Here is a 23,959-nt window from a genome sequence, read left to right on the forward strand (position 1 = left end):
CTTCTTAATGTGTTTCTGTGTTGTGGGACGATTTTCAGAGTTATGTTTTGCTTTTCTTTTAGGCATATTATTTAAAATGTCCTTCCTCAGTTTGGAAAGACTACTTGCAGGTGCTCAAAGGCAAACTATTATTTTCTTTTTCATATTCTTTTCCATTATGATTTATCACAGGATATTGAATATATAATAGTTCTCTGTGCTATACAATAAGACCTTGTTGTTTATCCATTCTATATATAATGGTTTGTATCTGCTGATCCCAAACTCCCAGTCCATCCCTCTCCTATCCCCCTTCCCCTTGGCAACCACAAGTCTGTTCTCTATGTTTGTGAGTCTGTTTCTGCTTCATAGATAAGTTCATCTGTGTCATATTTTAGATTCCTCAAACTAGTTCTCGATGTCTCTATTTATATAATTTTAACATGATCTCATTAAGGTGGACTTGCAAAAAAATTTGTGGTACTTTTGAAATATTTTTACAATTTTCATACAGTTTCATGTTTTGATACTTAAAACATGGTCTTTCTTTTATTTGTCCTGTTTGGAGAGAGGATTTGTGGAAGTGTGAGAGCACCCAGGACCAGAGTGTTGGTGTTGGAAGAACAGGGAGTCAGTGTGATGTTCTCCTCAGTGAAGGCTTGGTCCCTCGGGTAGGAGGGAGCTCCCTGCCCCCCACAGCTGTCCTTTCCTCTTCTGAGAAGTTGTATCTTTTTGGATGGTTTTTCCTCACTGTGAACTGATACCTGTCTCCTGGTCATTTCCATGCTTTGAACTGAATTAAACACAGAGCAAGTCTAACCCTTTTGGGCTCTCCACATCCACGGTAAGATCGTTGAGGGCTGTGAGCATGTTGTGTATTCCTCTGAGGGCCTGGGACCACATTCTAGGGCACTTGGGGGTCCAAAGGACCCAGATGGAATCCAGGCTCCACCTTGGACTGACAGAATGGCTGTGGACAAGTGACTTAACCTCCCTTTAGGGGAGGTTTCCTTATCGGGTTATGGTGAGTATTAAATAAGATAGTGAGTGAAAATACCCAGTACAGCCCCTGACTGCAGTCACTCAATAAGTGATGCAGGGAGTTAGAACTTGCTGGTTAAACTGAAAGGAAGGAAGTCTTGCAGAATGCCTTAGAGCTGAGCCAAGACAGCCTAGAATCCAAGGCCAGGCTCCTCGGGAAATGAGTCTTTGGTGCTTACCTTGTAGAGCGTCCCACACAGCTGCCGGAGAGTGATGAGGAGCACTTCCTCCTGCCTGTATCCCATCAGTGAGCCCGGTTGCCCCAGAAACCTAACACCAAGAAACACTGCAACCAGTGCACAGTCTTAACACCCTAGAGAGTGTAAGAGAGAAAGAGTTTGTGTCCTGAATCCCAGCGCTCTTCTTTCAGAGGCTGATGAACTGGGCTTCTCCATCCAGAAGGAAACCTTGGTTTTCATTCACTCTCTCCCCCAAAACTCCTCCCTGATTCAGACACAAGAACCTTCCAGCTTCCCCTCCTTTTGACCACTACCTCCACCGTCTTCTCTAGCTTCACCAGGCTCCCCTTCCTCTTTGGGGTATGGCTCCTGCAAATCTCCCCTAAAAGGAGAGAGTGAAAGCCAGCCTAGGCCCCGCCAAACCAGAGTCCCCCCTTTACTATTTCAAGGTGGCTTCCAGTTAAGAGGCTGATTAAGAGTTATTTATTTGATGAGCAAGTACCTGAATTGTTCAACTAGTTTTGAAAAAAATTTAAAACTAAAATAAGCACGCAGCCCCCAAAGTTTTCCTTAGGTCATTTTGTCTTCAAGGGGTTAAACACATTTTCTTACATTTTCCTTAACTCTTTTCTTCTACACCTATATCTTTGTGGTAGAGATGGTTTTCCTTGGGATTTCTAAAATCAGATAATGTGCTCTTGCTTTTGGACTTACTTCCAAATAAAAAACTGGTATAGAATGATAGTCTTGGGCCAGATTGCATATTTTTATGCAATATATAAGAAGTTAGTATTTGTACTTACCGAATCAACGGAATTTTAAACAAAATTAGATCTTCACTTACTCTGAATTTTGGTGGTTTCTTTGGGTTTATATAAAATGTAAAAAATTATGTGATATTATACTAACTTTGTGTTCACTGGATTGTGTAGTAAGTGGATAACACAGAGGTGCTTTTTTAATATTCTTCCATCTAAATCTGTGATCCGGACAGAAGCAGGCAGATCACCTTGCTCTGGGGTCCCCTTGAAGTCAGCCCCTTGCTTCCTCCAAGTTTCTATGAGGAGATGCTACGGGAAATTACTTAGCTGGGTGCTGTCACCGTGGATGTAGACCCGGGTGATGTGATCTTGTGAGAACAGGCCTAGACTAAGCAACACTTAAAACAAAAACAAAACCAAAAAAGACCTTGCTCTGTGTTTCCCCAACCCTTTGTTTTGAAAATATTCAAATTTACAGGAAAGTTGGGAGAGTAGTACAGTGAAGACTTACTGTTAACCTATTGCCACATGCCAATATAAACACAATTCTCTGTTTTTATTGAAACAACTGAGAACAAGTGCAGACAGCACGAGTTTAAATAAGGATGTGTTCCTACATAACCAAAATACCATTAGCACACCTTAGAAAATTAACAGTAATTTCCCAATATCAGCTGATAAACAATCCATGATCCAGGTTCAGATTCTCCCCATGGTCCCTAACATGTCTTTTCAGCTTAAAAAGAAATACAGGCTCCCATCAAGGTTCATAACTTTGTTGTTATGCTTCTGTAGTCTTTTTAAATTTAGAAGAGTCCCTGCTTTGGGGTGGTGTATGTTTCGTGACATTGACCTTTTTCCTTTTTGGAAGAGACCAGGATAATTATCTTGTAGAATGCCCCCCAATCTGGATTTGTCTAATTGATCCTTCATAGGTTTTTTATTTTTACTTTTTGGTTAAATTTTTGGAACTATGCTTACAGAAATGTGCATAAATCTCAGGTATGCGGGTTTGTGAAATACCACGTTCCAGCCTCTGGGATTCTGGGAGCCTTATCTGGAAGCCTCCCAAGGCCTTATCTCTGCACTTGTTTCTTGCTGCTTGGGGCAGAGGCAACTTCCTGGCACTTTCCTCTGGTTCATGGTACTGAGGCTGGGCAGCTTCCAGGGTAGGCAGCTCCATTGTACTAGTCTCAGATCCCCCACCGGGGTTTCAGTTAGAGGAGTTATTGTTTAGTTCCCCTTCTAAAAATGTCACATTATGTAATTATCCTGGCTTTAGGAGATTTGGGTTGTTTTTATACCATGTGAATGAATTGGCAATTAGGAAAGTCATTTTAAAGCTTTCGGTGATCTAATTCAATTGTTCAAACTGCCTTAATAAGTAGGTTGTAATAAGACACAATGCTTGGGTTTTTAGTTTCTCACAACCTAGTGGTTTTTTTTGTTTCTGTTTTTTTTTGGTTGTAGGGATCCAATAGCAGGCCAGAGGTATTTCACAGTCCTTTATTAAAAAAAAAAAAAAAAGCCAAATGTTAAAAACATGATGACCTGGGCCAACTTTGTCTTTACTATCCTAATTACCTTTCTCCTCTTCTGAATACTCCACATTCTTCCCCCCCCCTTTTTTTTTTCCATTTTCAACACACATGCCAAATGGGGTTGACAGTTCATGGTTGTAAATTGGGGGCTTAACCTGGGGCAGTGAATTCCATAAAATCACATGCAAAGTTTGTGTGTATTTGCTGATGGGCTTTGATCTGAAGAGAGGCTTCCCTAGATTTCGTCAACTTTTCAGAGGTGTCTGTGAGCTTCAAATAGTTAAAAACACTGGCTTAAATAATTATTTCCTCCTACAACCTTTGATATTTTCTCTGACCCTTGACGTAGTATCTTTTTCTTCTTAGTAATCTTTTTGTGTACTATTTGTTTTGGATTAAAAAATTATAAGGAATACAATTAAATTCATTCATAGTATTAGTCATCACCCAGAAATAACTGCTGTTTACACATTTGTAGATAGTTACCTATCTACCTATCATGTATCTACCTATTCATCTAGAAATCACCTTACTGCCTGTCTGTCTACACACACACACACACACACACACACAGATATTTTTTAAAGGAATCATTCTATATGAACCCTTCCCCCTTTGCTAAATGTAGATCAATAACATTTTTGTTTAATTGCTGCAAGGTAGTCCATTGTATGGATATACTGTCACTTATTTAACCAATCTTCTTTCATGGACATAGATATTTATATTTTAACAGGAATCAAACCTTAAGCAACAGGAGTAGAGGAAGAGACAGGAGGAACTCAGGGTTTTGCTGGTCCCAAGAGCCCTCTTCCTTTGTCTTACCTTCCAAGCCCCACATCAAAGGTTAGGCTCTGGGGCTTCCCCGGTGGCGCAGTGGTTGAGAGTCCGCCTGCCGATGCAGGGGACACAGGTTTGTGCCCCGGTCCGGGAAGATCCCACATGCCGCGGAGTGGCTGGGCCTGTGAGCCATGGCCGCTGAGCCTGTGCGTCCGGAGCCTGTGCTCCGCAATGGGAGAGACCACAAACAGTGAGAGGCCGGCGTACCGCAAAAAAAAAAAGAAAAAGGTTAGGCTCTGGACTTTGGGTCAGAGAATATGTTTGCTTTTTCCATAAGAAAGGAAAACTGTACTTTCACACTCATTCCTCTAACCCCCAAAGGTAGAGATGTGAATTGGCAAGTCATTTGAAATCAATAAAGAATAGTTTTAGAGGGTCAATTGACTTCAAAGCAGCTTCATTTTTTTTTTTTTTTTTTTTTTTTTTTTTTTTTTTTTTTTTTTTTTTTTGTGGTACGCGGGCCTCTCACTGTTGTGGCCTCTCCCGTTGCGGAGCACAGGCTCCGGATGCACAGGCTCAGCAGCCATGGCTCACGGGCCCAGCCGCTCCGCGGTATATGGGATCCTCCCAGACCGGGGCACGAACCCGTATCCCCTGCATCGGCAGGTGGACTCTCAACCACTGCGCCACCAGGGAGGCCCAAAGCAGCTTCATTTTAATCCATTCTCAGAGAAAAGAATCTAAAAAAGAATCCTCAAACTAACACAACATTGTAAATCAATTATACTTCAATAAAAAAAGAATCGACAACAACAAAGAAACAAAAAAAATTCGGCTATCTGATCAGCCAGTTTGCCTGATACTAGGAAAGAACAAGTTAGTGACAGAATTTACAGCATCCCACCTGGAATGCTTGTTTTATAAAGTCTACTTTATTCATTGATATGAATGCCACCGACATAACAGTGAATGAAAATTTATTAAGATTCCAAATATAATTTCCCAAAATTTGAAGACAGAAACCACAGACAACCTTTCATTCACTAAAGTAAGCTCATTTACTGAATCACACACTTGTAGCCTAAAAGACTAAATTCAGTAGCCCTTAAAAGGTGGCCAATTTAGTCTCTACCTCATTGGCTGCTAAAGAGCCAACTTCAAATAAACACTACTGAGAAGAAAAAGAAACTTCAAATTAAATAAAGCAACCAAATAAGGCTAAAAAAAAGAAATTTCTATACCGAAGAGCGCATATGTCTAAAAATTCAAAAGTGAATTAAAAGGTAATTCTCAGAACATAAAACATATAAATGATAAAAAAAATCGATTCTCAATTTCCAAGGTTCAAATGGGCCTAATTTTGTTTAGTTTACCTTATATTTAAGAAGTCTTCATGAAAATTATTGTGGGGAAAAATTGAATACTTTAATGGTTAAAACGCTCGAGTCACGTAGCCAGGGGAGAGACTTTGTCGTGTATAAGTCAGCGTGCTTTTCCTCTGTCTGCGTGTGTCCGTATTTCCCTGTGCCATGTTGTTGAAAGAGGTTTTGCCGATTGTCTTGTCTTCCTTTCTCTCTTATCCATTTACCAAAGACACGTTCAGATTAGAGGCTGCACCAGTCAACACCCTTGGGTCCAGGGTAGTAACTGTTCCCATCTGGCTATGTGTGATGAGTGGTGTTTATGTCATGGCATAAATCACATTTTGCTGTTCCATCAGCTGAGATGCTAACCATTAAAAAAATTTACTCTGTCTACAAAAATCAGTAACCAGGGATTTCTGAATGGGGGCAGTCCTTTAACAGTTATTCCCCAAGTCTCTCTGTAAAGATAAACAATCAAATTACTATCCTCACTGAAAGAGTGTAGGAAACAACAAGAAATACAAGCTCACAGATAAAAGATGACCTTTCATAAGGACAGGTAGGAAGCCATTTTAAGGAAGACAGAAGGCAACCAAGGAAACCCAATATCCTTTTGAAAAAGTCTTTAAGAATGTCATCCTTTTTCACCAATCCAGCCGGCAACACAGCCTCAGAGAGCTCAAGATGAATTTTCAGAAAAGCATGGAAAATAAAGTAGGTTGATAGCATCCTGTGACTGACTTAATGCTCCTCACAACTCTCTGTGGACTCCAGCGAATACAGAAAATCAATTTTATTTATTTATTTGCGTAGTACATGATTGCCACTAGGAAAACACACAAAATCTAAATAAGTTAATAATTAACCAAGGTGATGACATTTCATGTAAAGTAAAATGGAAGACTGCTTTTGGGGAGAAAGAATAAAGCTAAAGGTAAATCTTAGACACTTTACAGGAAATAGTATGTGTACTTTTAAAATGATGGTGTTGGGTTCCTTAAAAAACTAAAAATAGAACTACCATATGACCCAGCAATCCCACTACTGGGCATATACCCTGAGAAAACCATAATTCAAAAGGACACATGTCCCCCAGTGTTCATTGCAGCACTATTTACAATAGCCAGGACATGGAAACAACCTAAATGTCCAATGATAGATGAATGGATAAAGAAGATGTGGTACATATATACAATGGGATATTACTCAGCCATAAAAAGGAACGAAATTGGGTCATTTGTAGAGATGTGGATGGACCTAGAGTCTGCCATACAGAGTGAAGTAAGCCAGAAAGAGAAAAACAAATATCGTATATTAACGCATATATGTGGAATGTAGAAAACTGGTACAGATGAACCTATTTGTAGGGCAGGAATAGAGATGTAGAGAATGGACATGTGGACATGGGGTGGAGGGGAAGGGTGGGATGAATTGGGAGATTAGGTTTGACATAAATACACTACCATGTGTAAAATAGATAGCTAGTGGGAACCTGCTGTATAGCACAGGGAGCTCAGCTCAGTGCTCTGTGATGACCTAGATGGGTGGGATGGGGGGGGTGGGAGGGAGGTCCAAGAGGGAGGGGATATAGGTATACATATAGTTGATTCATTTCATTGTACAGCAGAAACTAACACAACATTGTAGAGCAATTTTACTCCAAAAAAAAAGACAAAAAAAAAAATGATGGCGTTGGCCACTAGAAAGGAATAAGGACTGTCATGCCTGAATAGATGGAGGCGAGGTCCTGATACACTTCTAGTTTATTCCACACGCCTTGGGATGTTGTCACACAGCCTGTTTTTGCTGCGTCACCACTGTTTTTGTGAGCAGCCCAGGGTTTCTACTCTGATGGGAGCACGCCACTGATTCCTTCCTACCACCTGTAGGAATCTGAGGCTGCAAGTTCCATTTCAGGAATTCGAGTTACACCAGTTTTGCATCCTGAGCCTCAGCAAAGTTCTAAATGGGGAAGTGAAGATTTCCCTTGGATGCTTTATCTTGTTTAGAACCCTGTTCTCAGCACAGATAGTCAGCATCCTCGTTTCCATGGTAAGCTGGTGGCTCCCTGAATCATCACAAACTTAACCAAGGAGGAAGGGATAACGTCTGGTGCCTTTTCCCTGTGGGGAAGACAGAGCCCTTTAATGCGAGATACGCCCTGCAGACCGGCTTCTGTTCCTGGAAGGGAGACTGAGGTCAGGCCAAGCATGTGGGTCAAAGCCTCACGTTTCTCATTTCATTGTGTAATGACCAGGGGCGGAGGGGAGCTGCTGCATCATTCTCATTTCCGTCACTGGCAGCTGTTACTTTGCTAGGAGTTTAAATGATCTCAAGAACTCTAAGCTGAGTTCAGATGTTTGTTTATTGGCACTGCCTTTGGCTTCTGAAAACAGTCTTTTGTGTCCTCCCGGTCTTCAGAAAAGGCTCTTCTCAGAATCAGCCCTTCCTCCCTCCTTGCTCTCTTCTGGGAGCCAGCTTCAAGCTCAGGAAGAAAATTAACTAAAGAGGACGAGGGGCTCAAACCTGGTTAGAGGGGAGACTCCGACTGGAAACGGAAAGGAATTGGAACTCAGCATCCTGCATTTGTGCTTTATTTTTGCAACTTGGAGTGAGTTGCGTTAATGAATTAAGCAGCAGGCTAGTAATGGAAAATATCGGTCCTGGCCTGGTGGGGGAGCCAAATACTATCGGTTTGTAACAGGAAGGCTGTGGATTCTGGCTTCATTGTTGGGCCAGTCATTTGTGAGCTGGTGGCCGGACCGCAGGCCACACACTTGGGTGCAAATATTCCATGAACCGGAGCTGCCCGGGGCTTGTGGCCGGTGTCGGAGCCGTGGCCCAGGGAAGATGGTGAGCCTTGGGTGTCGGTTCTGGTGTGGGTCCCCCGTCCGCGCTGAAGATGATGCAGGATGCCGGACTCCGTTTGGGGGCAGGGAGGGGGCTGCTGAGATGGACGAGCCGACGTGAGTGTTTTGCTGTTGATGCTTTTTTCTGTGTCATCCCCTGTAGAGTTCCGGGAATGCGTCCTACCGCTGCTCGATGTCTTCCTCTGCGGATTTTTCCGATGAAGATGATTTCAGCCAGAAATCTGGCTCTGCATCTCCAGCTCCTGGAGATACCTTACCCTGGAATTTGCCTAAACATGAGAGATCGAAAAGAAAGATCCACGGGGGCTCGGTGCTGGACCCTGCGGAGAGGGCAGTGCTTAGGATAGCAGGTAAGAGCGAGTGGGGGCGGGGGCAGGGGATAGAGGGAGGTGCGAGGAGAGTTGCGGAAATTCACCCACGGAATCCTCGGGGGCCCTGTCTGGCTGGGAGCTGATGCTCTGGGCAGAGACCTGCGCTCAAGGTGGAGGAGGAGGATGACCATGTTTATTTTCTGTCCTGATTTATCAAAAGAGCGATTGGCTCTGCCTGCTGGTGACTAAGCTGTTTGGCCCCGTCTTCTAGTTGGAGGAATCGATACCGTTGAAACCAAGGGGATATTTACAGGCATCTGCATTGAAGTTTCCTATTTATGTGCAGTCGCCACCGTGCCAATCTGAAAGTATTAACTCAGTGATTCCCGGTGTGTTTGCTGGAAGCTTCGTTTCCATGTTTGCATAGGAGCTCTGAGCGACCACATTTAACGGGGGTTGGGGGGGTAGGTTCCTGGGTTCTGGTACCCAGAATTGCGGAGGGTATTTTAGCAACCTGGATGCGGTTTTGTGTGTGTGTGTGTGTGTGTTTTTTTTTTTTTTAAGTGTAGCATCTCTGTCAGCATCATGTGTTTGTAGCAGCTTCTGCCCCGGTGCTTTTGAGGGTTTAGCCATCATGCATCCCTGATTAATTAATACCTGGGAGGAGCCAGTGTTTCTGTTCTGTTACCCAGTGTTCCCTTGCACTGCCTTTAGGTCCCAGAGGTGATGGCTTGTTTTACTTGGCTGAAAGCTGAGCCTGCTGTGGAAATCTATCCCCCCGCCTGCAGTGCCTGTGTGGTTTGTGTGTATGTGAGCTGTGCTTTCTGGGGTGGTTGTTCCTCAGTTTTTTTTCTCAGAAATGGTAATGCGGTAGATTGGGGTGTGTCTTCGGGAGCTCTCTTGCAAAGGCCAAAGGCCAGGTGTTTATTGGAGTTGGTTTCTGCAGCGGATCGGGCCTCTCCCCCCTCCCCCACTCTCTCCCCCAGGCCCCTTCCCACTCAGTTTCTTTTGCCTTCCACCATCATGCGAAGTTGGTACTTGTACTCCTTCGGGGGTGGGGGGGCAGTGCTGGAGGGGACTAGCTCAGCTCCCAGCCATCATGGCGGCTGAGAGTCCCCCTAGTGTCCCCCAGTGGGATTTTCTGATTACGGGAAAAACAAACAGGGCCCAGCCAGCCATTCTCTAGTCCAGGTTTCTGGGGCAACAGCTTTGAGCTTCTTCTGGCTTCTGTTGTGAGATGCTGGCTGGTCTCACCCAGGCCTTCGAAGAGGAGGGTGGAGGGGGAGAATGGGGTGGAGGGAGGATGGAGACAGCTTGGGGGCCAAGTGAGAGTGGGCAGGGGTGGCCTGGGAGAGGCGCAGAGCTGGGCGAGTACCAAAAAGTGTTTGGCCACCGAGGCCTGATTCCTTGCCCTGTCAGGACACCGCCAAGGGAGTGGAGGAGACAGTGCCAGAACCAGGGTACCAGATATCTGGCTCAGCAGAAATATCAGTGGGGAATGAGGTTATATAAACTAAGAGACAGGAAGTCAGGAGAGGCTGGTGGTAGTAGTGGTCGGTGTACACTGCCGGTAGGGAAGGAATGGAGGACCTGGGGGTTCTGCTGGGTGCCGTGGACAAGCGGGTGCTGGGGTCAGTGGACTGTAGGCTCTGGGAGGGCAGGGGCCATGTCTTACTCGTTGTAAAAGGTTTACTATGAAGTTACTGGTAGTTGCGGCACTGGAGACCTCTGAGTTACACACTTTTAAGATTATATCAATTCTTCAAAAATATAACAAAATAAAACAACAAACAGAATACGCAGCCCTAGTATGGACATGTACTACTTACTGTGTTTAAAATAAATATTGGTAAATAGGCTGTTGCCACACAAATCATAATCATTTCATCACTGGCCCCAGCATAGGCTCAGGGGCCAGTCTGCAGATATCTGTTTCATTGTCATGTGGCTAAACTGTGAAATCCAGATAGATTTTGTGTTAAATTTGCCAAAGATCATCCAGCGTGAGGATAAGGGAACAGGGCATCTGAGGGCATTTGGTGCAGTGGGTAGTTGGAAAACATACCATTCAGATTTCAACTTCCCATTTTATTAGGTATTTTCACACTTGGCCTGAAACTCGGCCCGTCGGTGAAGTTCATCCCTAGTAGAAGACGGAGCAAGGGTCAGAAATGGTGTGAGGATGTCCATCCATCATGTTTGTTACTTAGTAATAAAGGAATTGAAAGTCTCATATTTTTATTTGTTTTTAAGGTCATAAAAATAAAATAGAATGAAAATGTCTAGAGTCAAAAAGACCATATGGTCAGGGGGAATCCCTTAAGTCATTCACATTTAATACATATTTATTAAGCCTCTGGAATAAAATGAAGATAAGCACACAGCTCTGCATTGAAAAAAGTTCTAGTCTAACATGACCATGGATGTGCTGTGAGACAACACGGTGAGAGATTAGCTGTAATGGCTGTGAGTACCTGTATTAAAAGAACCCAGTGGAGAATCTAATGACCTTGGATGGAGAGGGAGGCATGGGAGGTTCCTGAGAGGTTCCTGAGGGGATCACCTTTTGAGTGGAGCTTTAACGAGCTTTATGGACTAGAGTGAAAGGAAAGGCCACTTCCGAGGGATGGAGCTACAGGAACACAGCAGGGAGATGGGTTCAAATGGAAACTGCAAGTCATCTGTGTAGCTAAAGCCTGGGATTTGTAGGGAAGAGCAGAAACTGTAAGGGTGCTTTCGGGCAATTCCAAGGAGATTGGACTATTTATGCTGTAACTGGTGGGGAATCACCTGAAGATTTTTAAGCAGTGCAGTGACATAATCAGATGTACATTTCCGAAAGTCTTTTTGGTGATGGTGTCACATGTCTGATACTTATATTTTTAAAAGTGCTTTTGCATTTATTGTAGTGTCTTCATTTTAAAATCTGAGACTATAATATATGCCCTTTTGATCTCTCAGGGTCAAAGTGAGAATGACATGGTAACATGGAAAGAAAGGGGCTTTGTACCCACTGTAAATGCCTTTAACATCATCGTAAGACAGATCTGCTGTTCTTACTTGCAGGATACTGTAAGTTGGGGTTTTCAGTCTTGAAGTGCCTGTAAAGGTACATGGTTTGTTAGTGACAGTGTTATTTATTTATTTATTTTTGCTGTACGCGGGCCTCTCACTGTTGTGGCCTCTCCCGTTGTGGAGCACAGGCTCCGGACATGCAGGCTCAGTGGCCATGGCTCACGGACCTAGCCGCTCCGTGGCATGTGGGATCTTCCTGGACCGGGGCATGAACCCGTGTCCCCTGCATTGGCAGGCGGACTCTCAACCACGTCGCCACCAGGGAAGCCCAGTGACAGTGTTATTTTAAAGTATGGATATTTGACCCATGTGAATTCTTTGAAGTTAGAATGGAAGGACCTTGGCAGAGTCGGACTTTGGACTTTAATTCTTCCTCTATCATGAACCAGTTGTGTTTTCTTGGACAACTTACTGAACATTTCTCAGCTTCATTTTCTCTATCAAAAGATCATGGCTGTGGTGATTAAAGTCGTAAATGCAAAACATTTTGCAGATTCCCTGGCACATGGAAAATGCTCTATAAACGACAGCTGACTGATGGCTGGATGCTCTCATAAGCACCTAATATGTTATTTCATTTAGGTTTCCCAACAATTTTATGAAGTAGGTACTATTATTTTCTCCATTTTTCAGTCCAGAAATCTGCTGAGAGAGGAGAGACTCTTCCCAAGGTCATAGGAAGTGGTTGAGCTAGGATCTGAATTCAGGCCGTCTTGACTCCAGAGGCCAAGCTCTTAACTGCTCTGCTTTTGCTGCTTCCCTATGGAATACACTATTATTATTAGCAGATTGATCCTTTATTATCTTTCCAAGAATGCATGGGGTAAAGGCTGTTTTTACCAACATCCTCAAATGCTGCTTGTTCATTTTGACTGGTTCCTTCAACAGACAGTTAAAATCACTGCAGTGTGCAGTGATTGTATTCACAAAACTGGGTGCTACTGGGTGTCAATTTCTGATGAAGGATCAGACTGTGCCCTTAATGACCTTACTCACTGTGAGGGAGACAAGACAGTTTTGAGAGATCTCCATTTGTATATATGTGGTCTGTATATGGGATGACTCTTAGGGATCGAATTGCTAACCTTTTCATTTCCAGAAGGTGTCCCATATGATCCCTGTTTGTTACTTCATGAACTAATGTGTACATAAATACATGCCAAGTTGCAAGAAAACTCTAGTGATCCTAAAGGCTTAGTGGATCAAACTCAGATCAGTGGTCAGGACAGAAAAGAGAGGTGTGGTCTTGCTCTGTTTGGAGTAACAAAAATAGGCCAATTACTGATGAGAAGTAAAGCTTTCCAATTCTAACTCAAGTAAGTTTTATCAAGAGTATACAGTTTTCCAAGAGTACTCATTCCCATCTCACAATTCATGGAAAATGATCCAGGTTCACATCATTGAAAAAGAAAAAAGAATCATCAAGGACAAAAAGTCAGTACTTATGAAAGAAGAAATAGGAAGGGGAGATGTGGGCAGAGGTGAAGTTGTCATAAATCAGAGTCAACAATGAGCTGGTTCATCTAGTGATCATAACAACAACAGCTAACACTGATAAAGTTATCATAAAGTTGAGATATCACAACTTTATGATATGATGATATATGATGAACTTTATGATATGATTATCCTGATGAAGACAGGATAAGTAACTTGGCCACGTCACATAGTTAGTCAGGAGCCTGGATTCCTTCCAAGGCCGGCTGACTTCTGTCAGTCCTCTTAAACACACCTGCTTACATGTCTGGGTACCAACCGGTTTCTCCAGTGGACTCTTAAACTCACCACTTTAGTATATGATAGATGCCAAAGCGAAGGGAATTGTACCCATTTTACTCACATTCAGTGGAGACTAGTGCTGTGTGGGGTGAATAACGGTAGGGAGAAGGAGGGAGGTGGCAAAGTGAGATGGGTGCTGTGAATCGACTGGGGCTGTGGCCGCGGCAGATGCGCGGGCCGGCTCTGGGGGGCGGAAGGGAGGGACCGCCGTCTGGTCCCCAGGCCGCGGGGCGGCGGGCGCGCAGGCGCAGGCGTCTCCAGGCTGTCAGGACCCCCGCCCGCCCCCAGATGCGCCTGGGGCGCGGAGCCCCGGCTCTCCCCGCCTCGCGCTGTCCCAGCGACCTGGTCCTTCAGTGACACCGGCCGGATCGAAGAGTATTTCCCACTCTTCTCCCGGGAGCCCCGCGGGGGCTGCGCGCGCGGGTGGCGCGATCCGCGGCTTTGTTTCCCAGGCACCTGTTGTGGGTCCCAAATAGAAACCTCGCCCTTGGGAGCCGGGCCGGCCAGCCAGCGTCCGGGGTGGGCGGGCTTGGCCGCGCGGTGGACCTGGTGGGCGGGCCGGAGAGGGGCCCGGGCGCCGCGGCGCTGCCTGCGGGAGGGGCCGGGCGGCGCGGGCCGGAGCCGAGCCAGCCGGGGCGCTGACCGCCGCCTCGCCCCCTCCTTTCCGCCCTCCCTCCTCTCTCCCCCGCTGTGCCCTCCCTTCTTCTCCCCGGGGCGCGGGCGAGTGTCTGCGGCGCGGCGGCCAGGAAATGCCGCAGATGCGCCGCGCAGCATCCCGGGCGGAGGCAGCGCGCGCGTCCTCCCGGCTGCGAGCAGGCGCCCAGCGCAGAGCCAGGGTGGCGGCCGCCTCGGCCTCCGAGGGTCCCGGCGCCCGCAGCCCTCCGCCTGTCCCCGCCGGGTCCCGGGCTTCTCAGCGCGGCGTGGCGCTGCCGGTCGCCGCCCCCGGGGTCGCCGAGATTGGCCGCTGCTGAAACCTGAGAGGACGGTGGCTCCTGGGGGCCGGGCGGCCCCGCACCCGCGGCCCGCCAGGGGGCCTGGGCGTCTCCCCGGCCGGCTCTGGCTCTGCTCTCCCGGCTCTGCGTCCCCGGCTCTGCGTCCCCAGCTCTGCACCCCGGCGCTCTCCCCCAGCCTTCCCTCCTTCCGCGTTTCCATTACCAAGGCTGCATCTTGCTGACTGCGATCCTGTCCGGGGTTCGAGCGGGAGAGGGGAATCGGCCAGTCGTCGCTTAGGAAAACTTGGGCATGGCGGGGTACCTATCCCCAGCCGCTTACCTGTACGTGGAGGAGCAGGAGTACCTCCAGGCCTACGAGGATGTCCTGGAGAGGTACAAAGGTATGTGGTTCCCCGCTCCCGGGCCGCGGGGCTTGGCAGGGACCAGAGGGGTGACCGTCGCCTTTGCTTAACCCGAGCCACCACTGCTTGGGCACAAGTAAACAGGTGTCTGGACCAGTCTTGGGAATGGACCAGGTCTTTTGGGGATGGAATTCCGTACCCCAGCGCAGGGAGGGTGGTGGGGTGAGCGACGGCCCGTAGACGCCCTAGGACGAGCTGTACAGTGCGGGGGAGGGGTTTGGTTTCCAAGAAGCACGTTGCGTTTTCTCTCCCTTGCAAAAGCTTTTAAGCACTACGCATCATCATAATTCTTCCTGGGAGGGTGGAGACCGATTAATTCTCCATAGGATTACTAAGGCATTGCTGCTCTTGCTTGGTATGGCGTATTGGTTAACCCTATCAAAAAGGTCCTTGGCTTCTTAAATACATGGACTGTTTCACCACTGAGAGCATCACCAAATCATTTTTCTTAAAATGATCTTATATGAAAAAAGTTTGTGGTTTGTGACTATATATCTATTCTTACGTATGATAAAGATTACTTGATAGTGTGATGCATGAAAGACTTTCGTCAGTGAGCCTGTGGTAAATTTAAACGTAAAGGAGTATATTTTGAGATATTTTTCTGCCTATCCTTTATGTTGGGGAAATTCTATGATAAATAGTATTGATATTTTAGTATCATGTTTATTTTGACTTTATAGCTAAATGTGACGTTAGATAAAGAGCATCTTCTCATCTTAAAGGGTATTTTTGTCTCTGGAAATTATTTTTCAGTGTGTCCAGACGGTCTCCTAACTGTGGCTTCTAAGCGCTCCACACCCAGGGGTAGCTCCCAGAGCCTTAATATGTTCATGGTGAATAGTGGCCTATTTCATCGGTTGCATTCTAGTGGTTTTGCATCTTTTGAATATTTGCTGTGGTCTTAAGAAACTCAATTTCTGTAAATTGAATGGGGATTATATGGTTAAAAATGCATGTATCAGTAGTTTTCTGTTTGTAAAAAATAGAAATATAGAATCCTGAACTGAATAATTAAATTCCAAATCCCCCCAGAGCTCAAAATCTACCCATGAATATATTTCATCTCCTTCTAGAACATGTTTTATTATTGACATTCCTTTAATCCATGTAGAATTCTGTAAACAGCACAATCAGAATTCCTTTGTGCCAAGACTCTATTGTGTATGACACTACCACTGAGCAAGTGCAATGATATTTTAGGCTAAAGCACATTTGTAGCATCTGTGTGTGTGTTCATGTGCAATACACTCATGTTTACATCTGTCCTCCCATTTAAAAATAAGGTTCTTAATCAGTCGTTCCAGAATCTTAAAAATGAGAAATATTGCAATATACTAATAAACCTCATGGAAGATGTACACCTATGCTCTTTAAGGTCAGAAAGAAAAATGTCTGAAAGTTTGAAAGTATGTACCTTTTTTACTTTTGAAAAAAATGATAGCTGTATGAATTTTTGTCCCACCAAGTTTTACCTCTGTGACACGTGGGTGATTGCAGGTGACTCGGAAAACAGACATAACTGAGCTGATTTGACTTGCCTTGAGGAAGTGGATGTTATTTAAAAGATGGTTTTTATTTGCCTTTGGAACTAAAGGGAAATTGAAGACCTGGAGGCCATTGCAGTCTTCACTACACTTCATTTTAATTATAACCTAATGATCAGTATTGCACTTACATGTACACTTTTTCAAACATATAGTCCCGAATTTCACCGAAAAAGTGAAGGTCGTTTTCTTTGTGGTTTTAAAATGCTTAGGTCATCAATTTGTCCCCGGCTTTATAGATGTTCTGTGTTTCATCTGGTCTTGGAAAGGAGAGTAAGAGTATTGGCCAGAGTATTACGTGGAAAGCTAGAGACCTGGAAAACTCATTGTTTCCCGATGTGTTTTGAAGCCGGTTATGATTTCCCATCAGTATCCAATTCGATGACTTCATTACAGAGCTTATTATCCTGATGACTTGCTGTGGGGGCTGATCTAATCAGAAAAGAATTGTAGGCTTTGAATAGGGAGTGTCAGTTCACTCAACTTTCAAAGTACAGTTGCTGCATTTTCTGAAATCGTGCATTGTTCAAAACATTTTCCATTCCTATTTGAACGTAAGAGAGCTTATTTTGATTTTCATTTCTGCCCGAGTTCCTTGGTTCCAGGATGACTTTGCATTTGGCTGGAGTGTTATCAGGTTGCCAAGTGATCATATGCCCCAGCTGTTGAATGTGTAAGCGGTGGGGTCAGCTGTAACAAATCCAGAGTCTGTGACAGAAACGTAGAATTACAATAACCTGTAATGTTAGCAGTTATGACTGTTAGGTTTAGAAGTTGAGAGTTTAGTCCTCAGATGGCTTTGGAAGGACTTCAGACCTAGCCTTCTGGAGCAAAACAAGAATAGCGGCAAGTGAGCGAGCCCTAATTATTTATGGCGTGGTCTATTCTTGGGTCTTACTTTGGTCCTTTACTTCTGAGTGAAAATAGGCAACTGTTTGCTGAATTAGAATAACACAGAAAGAGCTATTTGCTGCAGAGAAGGGTGCAGTGTCCTGATTCATATTCCAATCCCTTTGCTTATAAAATATATTCATTGCCAGGATATTCAGGGCATCTGATTAAAAAAAAATCTCATTACTTCAGCAGATTACCACAGTCAGGGTGAATAAAGACATTTATTTTCGAATAAAATGTATTTCTTTATTATTGTTTATGCTAGAAGTTGCCCGTGTCAGTGGCTTTCTTTAATATCTATAGTGAATTATGCAGTTTATTTACCATGTAAATAGAAAACATTTTTAGTAGGTTAGCACAAAAGATGCAGAACATCCCTCTTGTCTTTCCTGTCAGTATAAGGAAACTAACCTACATACTGTTATTATAATTATTATATATTATTATATTATCGATATTAACTAGATGTCACTCTGATCTATGAAATTCTGCTGTTTGAGTCTATCATTGGAAGATTTTCTTTCCTTAACACATTGTTACTTTTTAAAATTGATACTAAGTGTGAAAATGAGATCACTAATGTGAACCCAATAAATTTTATTCTATACATTTTAGACTTAACGGACAAGGAAGGTAAATTATTTTGGTCCAAGATAATGGATATTTTTCCATTGACTTGGAAATTAATCAGTTATCCCCAGACAGCTATAAAAAGGATTTCATTATTATTCTCTATGAAAACCAAGTGGCAGATTTCTTACTTATCTATATCTCTATCTATCTATATATCACTAAAAAAACCCTCTTCGATTAAGAAAAAGGCAAAATTTTCTGTTTCTCATGAAAATGTTGAGGAATTGCCAAAGCAATTGCTAAAGTCCCTTCTCTCATTAGAGCCGTGTGATTCTGCTTATGCCCATGGTGACAAAATGAACTGAGAACTACTCACAGCCAGTAGTTTTCATTTTCAGTTCAGTTTTAAGTCCTTATGTAGATATGTGAATGGTCAAAATCTTGTCTTTTACTGTGTAAATTAACTCTGGTGCCGGTTGAATTGAAGCTGGAGTGTAAAGGTTTCTTTACTTTGCTTCCTTCATACAGTGTGGCCTCAGTGGTTTTCAGCTGGCTTTAGGATTCTGCAAAATCTTGATTTCAGATTTCATCTCCTCCTGGGGCTTCATAGTCAGTTGTGTAATAAGTGACCTTTAACAGGGCTATATCATAATAGTGTTGCATTGTAGCTAGTTATGACAGTATTAGTCTGAGCTTTTTCTTTTCTTTTAAAAAATGAAATAGGCTTAACTGGTAATGACTGTTAGTTAAGATTGTGTTTGACTGTTTGTAGCAGAAACAGATGATAGTGTTTTCTTTTTCTCAGGGACTGAGAGGCCTCAGGTAGGACTGGGAGGGCTGTAGGGCACCTCTATTTGCCAGTAGGACCCAGACTCCTATGTTTCTTCTTGGCCACTTGTAGTACATCGTGTGGTTGTTCTCTCACTACAACATGGCTGCTGCTCTTCCAGCATTTGTGTCTCAATTCCATATGGGAAGAAGGGGAAGTACAAGGACAAAGGACAAAAGATCCAAACAAGTTGATTCAGCCTCCTTTTAAAGATCTTTTTTAGAAGCCCACTTAGCAGTTTTTGCTTGTATTTCACTGGCCAGAACTGTTATAGGGGTCACTGCTGTCTGCAAGGCAGACTAGGAAAACAGACATTTTAGCTGGCCCCACTTTAGCTGGCCCTGAACAAAAGTGAAATTCTGTTGGTAAAGAATAAGGAGGGAATGGATATCGTGTTTGCAACCTGCAATGTCTGTCCTGAAATTGGAAACCTAAACTCTGGACGCATTAACAACCATAATACAATGTATGCGATTTTGCTCTAGTTGGAGAGAATTTGAGAGCTCCCTTGACGTCTCTGAGGATTTTGCAGATGACACAGTTGAGTGTTTTATGATGTTGCAACATGGATTTGAAAAGTAATTTCCACCAAATAATTAGGATTTAAATTGGCCAAAGACCTTGTTCATTGCCTTACACTATAAGGAACACATATCAGTTCAGGAATGTAATGGGTTATTAGCTACTGTTAGTGAATTTAACTTTGAACCCAAAACATCACGCTCATGCTCCTTCAGTTTTTTTTGTTGTTGTTGCTGTTGTTCTGATTTAGCCTTATATGGTTATCTCAACATTTATTTAGTCAGGGACTTTAAAAAAAGCTTTATGCTTTTAAAAACTTTTTATTTGAACAATTTGGAGATGCTTGTTTTTCTGGTGTAATGACGGTTTCAGGTACTAAATGATATGTAAGGAAAGGTGGTGAGAGCAATTTGTCTTAATGTTAATCTGCAGCCAGGCAGAGAAGAGTTTGTGTTTCTGCCTCTGGGTCCTGTGTGCCCAGCAGCCTGGCTCTGTGGGGAGCTGGGGGGTTTGACCAAAGCATCTTGAGACTGAGATCTTAAGAACATCAGAAGTGGCCTTCCCTGGTGGCACAGTGGTTGAGAGTCCGCCTGCCGATGCAGGGGACACAGGTTCGTGCCCCAGTCCGGGAAGATCCCACATGCCGCGGAGTGGCTGGGCCCGTGAGCCATGGCCGCTGAGCCTGCGCGTCAGGAGCCTGTGCTCCGCAACGGGAGAGGCCACAACAGTGAGAGGCCCGCGTACCACCAAAAAAAAAAAAAAAGAACATCAGAAGCTACACAGGTAACACAGAGATGGAATTTCTAGGCTGTCATGTGTCCCTTTCCATTTTAGCTCCACAACTGAGTATACAAATGTATAAAACGCACTGAGGCTGTCTTTTCTCCACTGCATATTCTTGCCTCCTTTATCAAAGATAAGGTGACCATATGTGCGTGGGTTTATCTCTGGGCTTTCTATCCTGTTCCATTGATCTATCATTCTGTTTTTGTGCCAGTACCATACTGTCTTGATTACTGTAGCTTTGTAGTATAGTCTGAAGTCAGGGAGCCTGATTCCTCCAGCTCCGTTTTTCATTCTCAAGATTGCTTTGGCTAGTCGGGGTCTTTTGTGTTTCCATACAAATTGTGAAGTTTTTTGTTCTAGTTCTGTGAAAAATGCCAGTGGTAGTTTGATAGGGATTGCATTGAATCTGTAGATTGCTTTGGGTAGTAGAGTCATTTTCACAATGTTGATTCTTCCAATCCAAGAACATGGTTTATCTCTCCATCTATTTGTATCATCTTTCATTTCTTTCATCAGTGTCTTATAATTTTCTGCATACAGGTCTTTTGTCTCCTTAGGTAGGTTTATTCCTAGATATTTTATTCTTTTTGTTGCAATGGTAAATGGAAGTGTTTTCTTAATTTCACTTTCAGATTTTTCATCATTAGTGTATAGGAGTGCAAAAGATTTCTGTGCATTAATTTTGTATCCTGCTACTTTACCAAATTCATTGATTAGCTCTAGTAGTTTTCTGGTAGCATCTTTAGGATTCTCTATGTAGAGTATCATGTCATCTGCAAACAGTGACAGTTTCACTTCTTCTTTTCCAATTTGGATTCCTTTTATTTCTTTTTCTTCTCTGATTGCTGTGGCTAAAACTTCCAAAACTATGTTGAATAAGAGTGGTGAGAGTGGGCAACCTTGTCTTGTTCCTGATCTTAGTGGAGATGGTTTCAGTTTTTCACCATTGAGGATGATGTTGGCTGTGGGTTTGTCATTTATGGCCTTTATTATGTTGAGGAAAGTTCCCTCTATGCCTACTTTCTGCAGGGTTTTTATCATAAATGGGTGTTGAATTTTGTCAAAAGCTTTCTCTACTTCTACTGAGTCGATCATATGGTTTTTCTCCTTCAATTTTGTTAATATGGTGTATCACGTTGATTGATTTGCATATAGTGAAGAACCCTTGCATTCCTGGGATAACCCCACTTGATCATGGTGTATGATCCTTTTAATGTGCTGTTGGATTCTGTTTGCTAGTATTTTGTTGAGGATTTTTGCATCTATGTTCATCAACTGACAAAGGATTAATCTCCAAGATTTACAAGCAGCTCATGCAGCTCAATAACAAAAAACCAAACAACCCAATCCAAAAATGGGCAGAAGACCTAAATAGACATTTCTCCAAAGAACATATACAGATTGCCAACAAACACATGAAAGAATGCTCAACTTCATTAATCATTAGAGAAATGCAAATCAAAACTACAATGAGATATCATCTCACTCTGGTCAGAATGGCCATCATCAAAAAATCTAGAAACAATAAATGCTGGAGAGGGTGTGGAGAAAAGGGAACACTCTTGCATTGTTGGTGGGAATGTAAATGGCTACAGCCACTATGGAGAACAGTATGGAGGTTCCTTAAAAAACTAAAAATAGAACTACCATATGACCCAGCAATCCCACTACTGGGCATATACCCTGAGAAAACCATAATTCAAAAAGAGTCATCTACCAAAATGTTCATTGCAGCTCTATTTACAATAGCCAGGACATGGAAGCAACCTAAGTGTCCATCTACAGATGAATGGATAAAGAAGATGTGACATATATACAATGGAATATTACTCAGCCATAAAAAGAAACGAAATTGAGATATTTGTAGTGAGGTGGATGGACCTAGAGTCTGTCATACAGAGTGAAGTAACTCAGAAAGAGAAAAACAAATACTGTATGCTAACACATATATATGGAATCTAAGAAAAAAAAAAAGGTCATGAAGAACCTAGGGGTAAGATGGGAATAAAGACCCAGACCTGCTGGAGAAGGGACTTGAGGATATGGGGAGGGGGAAGGGTAAGCTGTGACAAAGTGAGAGAGTGGCATGGATTTTACACGCTACTCTTGTCAACTTGGATGGCGCTCAGGTCCCCTCCAGGGCCATTTCCCACAGAGGGTGGGTGATCCACCCTCCAGGAGCGCACCCTGCCCCGTGCGTACCTTGTTCATTGTCACTGCATTTAAGGGGCTCCTCCAACCAGCTTCTGTTGCTTTTGGCCTCTGCCCTTTTCCTGCCAGGTTTCTCTTCGGAGATGCTATTGCCCTGGGGGGTGACCGCAGGCTGAACCGCCTGGGTCACTTCCACTACTACATGGATTTTACACTACCAAACGTAAAATAGATAGCTAGTGGGAAGCAGCCACGTAGCACAAGGAGATCAGCTTGGTGCTTTGTGACCACCTAGAGGGGTGGGATAGGGAGGGTGGGAGGGAGGGCCATGCAAGAGGGAAGAGATATGGGAACATATGTATATATATAACTGATTCACTTTGTTATAAAGCAGAAACTAACACACCATTGCAAAGCAATTATACTCCAATAAAGATGTTAAAAAAAAACAAAACCGCACTGAGATTATTTGCCTCTATAAGCCTGATGATTGAGTGAGAATATTTGTAGTTTGCAGTGTTTAGTATTTCATATTAATTTAAGAGACTCATGTGCTTCTGTTATATGGGGCCCCTCTCTTTACAGTGGCTTTTGAAGAAAGTCTTCTGTGTTCATTTTTCAGCTCTTACTAATTTAGAGCACATATCTGCCTTCTACCAAAGAGGAATTTCAGGCAGCTATCTGCTGAAGTATATCATTATTTTATAAGCAATCAAATAAGGCTTTTATATATATATATATATTTATTTTTGGTTTATCTCTTTTTTTATTGGAGTATGGTTGATTTACAATATTGTGTTAGTTTCAGGTGTACACCAAAGTGATTCAGTTTTATAAATATATAAAACTCTGTATATATTTCTCCATTCTTTTTCAGGTTCTTTTCCCTTATAGGTTATTACAAACTATTGAGTGTAGTTCCCTGTGCTATATAGTAGGTCCTTATTGTTTATCTGTTTTATATATAGTAGTGTGTATGTGTTAATCCCATACTTCTTATTTATCCCTTCCCACTCCCCTATTTCCCCTTTGGTAACCATAAGTTTGTTTTCTATGTCTGTGAATGTCTTTCTGTTTTGTAAATAAGTTCATTTGTGTCATTTTTTTTTTAGATTCCACATATAAGACATAGAATGTGGTATTTGTCTTACTCTTTCTGACTTACTTCACTTAGTACGATAATTTCTAGGTCCATCCTTGTTGCTGCAAATGGCATTATTTCACTTTTTTATGTCTGAGTAATATTCCATTGTATGGTCTATCCCTTTAATGCAATTTTATTTGCTAGAGTTTTCCACCCTACTTTCTTGTCTCTCAGAAGAGGGAGCAAATAGTTCTGCTGGGGTTGGGTGTTGGGGAAAGCTTTGTCCTTTGAGTCAAATGGGATTTTACCCTGAGAGAGGCTGAAGGCAGCAGGGTGGGAATTCTCAGGAGGAGGGGCTGGCAGGGGTATTCCATTTCATTAGCAGAACCCGTTTGGAAAGTTTGGCTAAAGTGCACAGTAAGCTTTAGTAGGTTTTAGGGATGGGATTGGATGGAGGTTATGGGAAGATGGATACGGGTGAATATGGAGGGTTATGTTGGACCAGATTGAAAAGAGCCTGGGATGCTACAGCCAGCACC

General features: G+C 43.3%; 1 protein-coding gene across 10 annotated transcripts in view; it reads left to right on the top strand.

The window, feature by feature from the left end:
• The window catches only part of DST (dystonin), a gene marked incomplete at both ends in the record, with an annotated part of 487,217 nt that overhangs the window by 80,459 nt on the left and 382,799 nt on the right, over positions 1 to 23,959 (top strand). For 5 of the 10 annotated variants that reach the window (XM_079713903.1, XM_079713907.1, XM_079713908.1 and 2 more), the window contains one exon: positions 8,658 to 8,865. In XM_079713903.1, the coding sequence (XP_079570029.1) occupies positions 8,658 to 8,865 (208 nt within the window). Of the gene's footprint in view, positions 1 to 8,657; positions 8,866 to 14,922; positions 15,014 to 23,959 lie in introns of those variants that run through there. The other 5 variants (XM_079713910.1, XM_079713912.1, XM_079713913.1 and 2 more) reach the window with 1 other exon arrangement.

The sequence above is a fragment of the Hyperoodon ampullatus genome (assembly GCF_949752795.1).
Source record: "Hyperoodon ampullatus genome assembly, chromosome: 10".
Lineage (NCBI taxonomy): Eukaryota > Metazoa > Chordata > Mammalia > Artiodactyla > Ziphiidae > Hyperoodon > Hyperoodon ampullatus.